General features: G+C 42.5%; 1 protein-coding gene across 1 annotated transcript; it reads left to right on the top strand.

Annotated features, from left to right (window-relative positions):
• The first annotated feature begins 4,042 nt into the window (after positions 1-4,042).
• Positions 4,043-6,638, top strand: LOC110515135 (fatty acid binding protein 1-B.1-like). The gene is made up of 4 exons (XM_036980110.1): positions 4,043-4,197; positions 5,199-5,371; positions 5,739-5,831; positions 6,542-6,638. Exons 1-4 carry the CDS (start codon positions 4,131-4,133, stop codon positions 6,590-6,592), a joined length of 384 nt encoding a protein of 127 aa, XP_036836005.1. The 5' UTR covers positions 4,043-4,130; the 3' UTR covers positions 6,593-6,638.
• The last annotated feature ends 914 nt before the right edge of the window (positions 6,639-7,552 follow it).

Below are 7,552 nucleotides of genomic sequence, written 5' to 3' on the forward strand. Positions count from 1 at the left end.
TATTGTTATTATTTTTTTAGAGGAATAGTATATTCGATATCGGCCGGGTCAATGTTTTGCTTTTCCAAGAGAGGCTTTATTACTGCCACTTTTAGAGAGTTTGGTATATATAGAGAGCCATCCATTATGCTCAACATAGGAGGGGCAAGCACAGGAAGTAGCTCTTTAAACTACTGAGTTGGAATAGGGGCCAGTACACAGCTTGAAGGTTTAGAGGACATGACTATTTTCATGTGTCGAGATACAGGATTAGAAAACTTGAGTGTCTCCATTGATTCTACGTCCTGGCAGTTATGTGCAGACTCTGAGCTTTGGAGAAATACGCAGATTCAAAGTGGAGTCCGTAATTTGCTTCCTAATGATCATGATCTTTTCGTCGTAGAAGTTCAAGAATTCATCACTGATGAAGTGAAATACATCCTCTCTTAGGAAAAGCTGCTTTTTAGTTACCTTTGTAACATTATCAAAAATACATTTAAGATTGTTCTTATTCTGCTCAATTAGGTTGGAAAAATAGGATGATCGAGCAGCAGTGAGGGCTCTTTGATATAGCACAGTACTGTCTTTTCCAAGACTTCCAGTTTGGTGGAGAGCCACTTCTGTTCCAATTTTCTGGAAGCTTGCTTCACGTCTCTGATATTTTCTGTATACCAGGGAGCTAATTTCTTGTGACACATTTTCGTACTAGGGTATTACGCTAGGTTAAATTTAGATCCTCAGTTAGGTGGTTAACCGATTTTTGTACTCCGACGTCCTTGGGTAGGTGGAGGGAGTCTGGAAGGGCATTTAGGAATTGTTGGGTTGTCCGAGAATTTATAGCGTGGCTTTTGATGATCCTCGGTTGGGGTCTGAGCAGATTATTTGTTGCAATTGCAAACGTAATAAGATGGTGGTTCGATAGTCCAGGATTATGAGGAACAACATTTAGATCCACAATATTTATTCCACGGGACAAAACTAGATCCAGGGTATGACTGTGGCAATGAGTAGGCCCGGAGACATGTTGGACAAAACCCACTAAAAAGTGATTGAGTAGGCTGCATAGATTTCATGACTAGAAGCTAAAAAGACAAAAATGTAGTTGTTTTTTGTTGTCAATAAAAATGTGCTGTCGTGAATATTAGAAACGCCCCCGCTTATGTGGGATATGCGGGGGATATGGTCACTAGTGTAACCAGGAGGAGAGGCCTCATTTAAACAGTAAATCCATTAGGCTTGAACCATGTTTCAGACAGGCCAGTCACATCAACATTATGATCAGTGTTTAGTTCATTGACTATGACTGCCTTGCAAGTGAGGGATCTAACATTCAGTAGCCCTATTTTGCGATGTGAGATATCACAATCTCTTTCAATAATGACCAGAATGGAGGAAGTCTTTACTCCAGTGAGGTTGCTAAGGCGAACACCGCCATGTTTAGTTTTGCCCAACATAGATCGAGGCACAGACACGATGTCAATGGGGATAGCTGAGCTGACTACACTGACAGTGCTAGTGGCAGACTCCAACAAGCTGGCTGGCTGGCTAACAGCCTGCTGCCTAGCCTGCCTGCTGCCTGGCCTGCCCTCTATCTCATTGTGGAGCTAGATGAGTTAGGGCCCTGTCTACGCGACAGATAAGATGAGAGCACCCCTCCAGCTAGGATGGAGTCCCTCAATCCTCAGCTGGCCAGGCTTGGTCCTGTTTGTGGGTGAGTCCCAGAAAGAGGGCCAATTATCTACAAAGTATATCTTTTGGGATGTAGTAAACAGTTTTCTACCAGCGATCTATCTAAGAGATGGTTGCCGTTTTACGATCCCCGAACCAATTGTGCTATTGTGTGTGTTTATCCGCTTTATTTGTAATTCATATTGTACATAATGTTTCTGCCATCATCTCTTATGACCAGAAAGAGCTTCTAGATATCAGGACAGCGATTACTCACCCCGTACTGGAAGAATATATTTTTTTCTTTAACGAGTCGGACGCAAAGGATTTACTCCAAACACCCGACAAGGCCCTCACCCCAGTCATTCGCAGGAGAAAGAGATGGAGATATCGGGGACGTGGGTCTGGGTGCCTTGTAAGGTGGGTAATCTGCCTTTACCATAGGTCCTATTAGCCAAAGTACAATCATTGGATAATAAAATAGACGAGCAACGAGCACGTACAGTATATCCTACAAATGGGACATTAAAAACGGTAATATCTTATGTTTCACTGAGTCGTGGCTGAACGACGACATGAATAACATACAGCTGGCAGGTTTTACGCTTTTTCGGCAGGATAGAACAGACGCCTCTGGTAAGACAAGGGGTCGCGGTCTATGTTTATTTGTAAACAACAGCTGGTGCACGAAATCTAAGGAAGTCTCAAGTTTTTCCTATTCTTTGTATTTATTTAAAACCACAAACCAATGCTAGCACTAAGACCACACTCAATGAGCTGTATACTGCCATAAGCAAACAGGAAAATGCTCATCCAGAGGCGGCACTCCCAGTGGCCGGGGACTTTAATGCAAGGAAACTTAAGTCCGTTTTACCTCATTCCCGCAAGCATGTTAAATGGGCAACTAGAGGGGAAAAAAACCTCTATACCTTTACTTCAAACACAGAGACAAGTACAAAGCTCTCCCTCGCCCCCCATTTGGCAAATCTGACCATAATTCTATCCTCCTGTCAATACAGGACTAGGATCGAATCGTACTACACCGGCTCTGACGCTCGTCAGATGTGGCAGGGCTTGCAAACTATTACATACAACAAAGGGAAGCACAGCCGAGAGCTGCCCAGTGACACGAGCCATCCAGACGAGCTAAATTACTTCTATGCTCGCTTCGAGGCAAGTAACACTGAAACATGCATGAGAGCATCAGCTGTTCCGGACAAGTGTGTGTTCACGCTCTCCGTAGCAGATGTGAGTAAGAGCTTTAAACAGGTCAACATTCACAAGGGCTAGAACGATTACCAGGACGTGTACTCCGAGCATGCGCTGACCGACTGGCAAGTGTCTTCACTTAACCAATTGATTAATCAGTGTTATTCTCTGAGTTTGTTGGACTTCAGAAGGAAAATAAATGTAGCTAATGGGTGAACGTTTGTTCATTCAACAAACTTTGCTCACAGTGAGCTGTATGTATAAAAACTTGTTGAGTCTAATTACAATTTCATGTTTGTTTTTGGAAGTCAACACTGTATGTTGGTTCAGCTATATTCCCAGATGTGGAGCAAACTCACAACCCTATTGCAGCTTTACAATTGTACGTTGAATTGTTTTCTTTTTAGACCTGTGTTTTTTCATGTACATTGATTGGTTGATTATCTTAAGGTACACCAACATAAGTAACATACATTTTTCTAAAGTAATCCAATCTGTTATTAGTTTGACTTTTTGCATCTGTTACTGAGATGGCTGTGCCAGTTATTATTGAGACTACCTAAATCAAATAGAAGTATTTCCTGGCAGCCATTGTCAGTGCAGGTTGGAGGTGATTAACGTTCTCTGGCTGGATTCCAATTTTTCAAGTTGAATTGTATGTTCACTCAACATCAAATGAAAAGTTGAGTGAACATTAAAATTAAACCTGAGAATGTATGTTGGTTCAGCTATATGCCAAACATTTTTGCAAACTCACAATCCTATTGCAGTCTGCTGCCTTACAATTGTACATTGATTCAACTTTTTTATAGTGCAGGGAGACAAAATACACCTCTCAACTCAAAGTGCAATGGAGCCTAGTTTAATTTCAACACAGGTGTATAGTGAGATAAAGTCAAGTTGAATTTGAAATGTGTTGATTGATCCATACACTTGTATTACAATGATGAGACTGCTTATCATTTTTCTAAGGAGTCGAGGAGTTCTTGTTAATCAAATCAGATCAATGATCACTCACACCGCCAAAGTAGAAGAAGAGAGGATGAGAAGTGGAGTACAATAAAGTTGACCATTGCGATGTAGATTAGTTGCCCTTGGCTGGGAAGCTGATCCTAGATCTGTGCCTACAGGCAAGTAGCAGGGAAGACATGAGGGGAGGGGTTCTCAATTATAGACACCTTTAGTTAGTTAATGAGTGCAGGGCTGGATAGATGGGCGTATAAAGACGAGCAGGGAGCTGTGGCTGACTCTACTGTCACTGTCATATAGTCACCATGTCTTTCTCAGGGAAATACCAGATGGAGTCACATGACAACTTTGAGTCTTTCATGGAGGCTGTTGGTAAGTCTTGAAGTTGGGTTTGTACATTTGATTAGACTTGGGGTGTTAATTTCAGAAGTCATAGTCCTTTCAGTAATGATGTTCAATGGTGACTGCGAATGCAATGGGTACTTGCAATGGTGTTAGATTTAACAACAAATTATAGGTTTCTTTTGAATAACTTTCACTGAATGTTTAATTTAAGACTTAACACCGCTAGTTTGGTTTGGGCTAACTATTTTGAACTTCCAGCACCAATGGGATTGTTAAATGATTTGCCTAGGCATTAATAATTTATTGTGTCATTGATATTCAAATGTATGCTCTTCTGTCCTCTATCCGTGGAATGAATCCACTGTGCCACCAGGATGGAGTTGTCATGCATTAGTTTTGTAACTATAAATTTAGTCTCTTCAGACCATTTCAACAGGAACAAGCACTCATTAAGATCAGGTGTGGCCAACTACTGTGTTCAACACACTTAAGAGAAGATGGCGTTTGTTGAACTGAGAACGGAATGTGTTTTAATTAGTGTTTTTGTATGGCATGTTCTTAGTGTTCTGAGAACATGACTGACTAAATATGAGAACCTACAGAACATTATGCTGAAGTGCTGACATTCCCACAGGAGAATATTTAGTCATCTGAACAACTTGAGAACATTCCCAATGTAAAATGACTAATGTTCCTAGAACTTTACCTTAAATTAAATGTTTGTACTTTCAGGAAATATTCTGATCAAATAATGAAATGCCAAGAAAATAACATTTTGTCAAATTCCTTAATGAGACTGTTTCAAAGCCAAGCAACTGTCCTGCACCATTGCCAGAATGTGGTATGCAAAATAACCAAGCCCTAAAACGTATGGTCCTCAATGTTATGTGCTAGCCATCATTGTGTTGCCATATTATAGTGCATCAGCGCTTTACTTCAGTAGTAATAATTCAGTGTTCATGTCCCACTTCACTTTTTGTAGTACTAAAAAGCACGTATATGACTCTCTCGCTGCCGCAAACATGTAGGTCTCCCTGATGAGCTTATCCAGGAGGGCAAAGACATCAAGAGCATCTCTGAGATTGAAGAGACTGGAGACCACTTCAAGGTGACTGTCACCACGGGGACAAAGATCCTCACCAACTCCTTCACCATTGGCCAGGAGACGGAGCTCGAGTCGCCGACCGGGGAGAAGGTCAATGTGAGTGGCGCATGTCACAACCCAACCATGAGTTTCATACATGTAGCCTGGGTTTATCCATCTCCCTACATATACAGCCAGTATCTAACTACACTATAAGTTCAGCTGATGTGGGGTCACTATGGTTAGTTCAGGTCCCAGTGATGTTGTGGGAGGACTGACTTTCGTTGGCAGAATCTCCTCTGCTCTCCAGGGACTGTGCGCACAGTTACGTCTCAAAACCAACTCGCACACCTGATGCACACTGTCACACTTTTTTTTCTTCTCCATATATGGCCATCCAACTTGGGCCTGTTAAATTGGTCCTAGTTGACTGTAGTTGGTGACCACTGCTTTCAGATCTAACCGTTGACCTCTCCTGTTTCAGTCTGTGGTGACGAGGGAGGGTAACAAGCTGACGGCCATCCTGAATGGGATCGAATATGTCACAGAACTTACAGACGCAAACACCCTCGTCAACGTGAGTGGGGCATATGGCTGGGGGTTTCACGAAGCGTCACAATTTCAGGGTTAATTTATACCATTAACAAAATGGGTAGTCTATGACAGTGCCGTGAACGCAATTCAACAGTTTGCTGCCGCCAATGTCCTAATTACATGCTGACCCCACCGCTCGCGTCGCAAAATAAATGTACGTGTTATTCAATCATTGCACCCACACTGCTCACGCGCCTCAGCAAGCATCTGCGTGGCCAGGTGCTAAAATAAAAATTGGTTCTATTTGATGTGCTGCAAGTCTGGCCTCTCCAATCTCCTCATTGGTTCTTAGGAGCATATACCCATGTGGGTGATTGAAAGATGAACTTTAAGGTCCACACTCTGGTCAGTTGTAACGTTGGTTGTCAACCGCCATATAAAGGAGGCGAGATGATGAGAAACATTCGGTTTTCTGTGGCTTAATTGTCAGAGATTTCAGGTAAAATAACAACCCAATGTTTATATACTAGGACAAATTAGCTAGCCTAGCTAAATTGTCATAAATATGAAATGCTTTTTGCCCCAAATATAACTGTTCCGGACTTTGTTTTGATATTTCAACCTGCATGTCCTGATCGCTTCTAGTGTGGGTGAACAAAATCAATGTGAGAACGAGCGCGTCCGGTTTGGTAAGCATAGCGTACAGGCATGGATTTATTGAGTGTAATGATTACAGATGCTTTCTCTTTTCAGACCATGACTCTGTCTGGCATGTCATACAAGAGGACCAGCAAACGAATGTGAAGATCTACTGCACTCTTTGGATTAATAAAATGTGAAAGGCATTGAATGGTCTGGTCTCAGCATTTCATATCAATGGGTAGAACTTCAGGGGAAAATTGAAGTTTGTAATAATGAGGCAAGGTTTGAGTTGGATGAATAGAATAGCGTAGTTCCGTCAACATTACACTCGGGCCAAAATTGATTTTCTACATTTTAATGTGACTGCTTTATAGCAAATGTCAACCCAGCAGTGTAGAAATGAAGGCTTTGCTAGTTCCATCTAGTCTGTTGCAATATGGGTCAGAATCCTACCACATTGGGTGCATCAGTTTAAAAGCAGATTCCTCAATTTCCAGTTATTTTTGAAAATCAAGTTTCAGGCAATGTTTTTGGACATTGCTTTCACTAGTTCCACCCCAGTGTAGCTGACAAGGGGCTAAAGGTGCACCATTTGAGGGTGACTGGTTTCCCAGCTACAGTGTGGTTGGAAAAGCTAAGGACCCTGGGACTAAACACCTCCCTCTGCCACCCCCAGGTGGTAAGGGTAGGCAACAACGCGTCTGCCACACTGATCCTCAACACTTGGGCCCCTCCTGTACTCCCTGTTCACCCACGACTGCGTGGTTAAACATGACTCACACACCAAGTTTGAGGTGCACCACAACACCAGTGGTAGGCCTGGTCACTGACAATGATGAGACCTGGCAGTGTGGTGCCAGGACAACCTCTCCCTCAATGTGAGCACAACAAAGGAGCTGATTGTTGACTACAGGAAAAGGCGAGCTAAACAATCCTCCATTAGCATAAAAAGTCACTAATGTGCAGGTTTCTCAAGTTGAGGGAGTGGGCAATTGGCATGCTGACTACAGGATTGTCCACCAGAGTTTGTCAGAAAATGAAATGCTCATTTCTCTACCACAAACCAATGTCATTGAGAATTTGTCAGGACGTCCAACCAGCCTCACAACCGCAGACCACGTT

This window comes from Oncorhynchus mykiss, chromosome 6, assembly GCF_013265735.2.
Source record: "Oncorhynchus mykiss isolate Arlee chromosome 6, USDA_OmykA_1.1, whole genome shotgun sequence".
Lineage (NCBI taxonomy): Eukaryota > Metazoa > Chordata > Actinopteri > Salmoniformes > Salmonidae > Oncorhynchus > Oncorhynchus mykiss.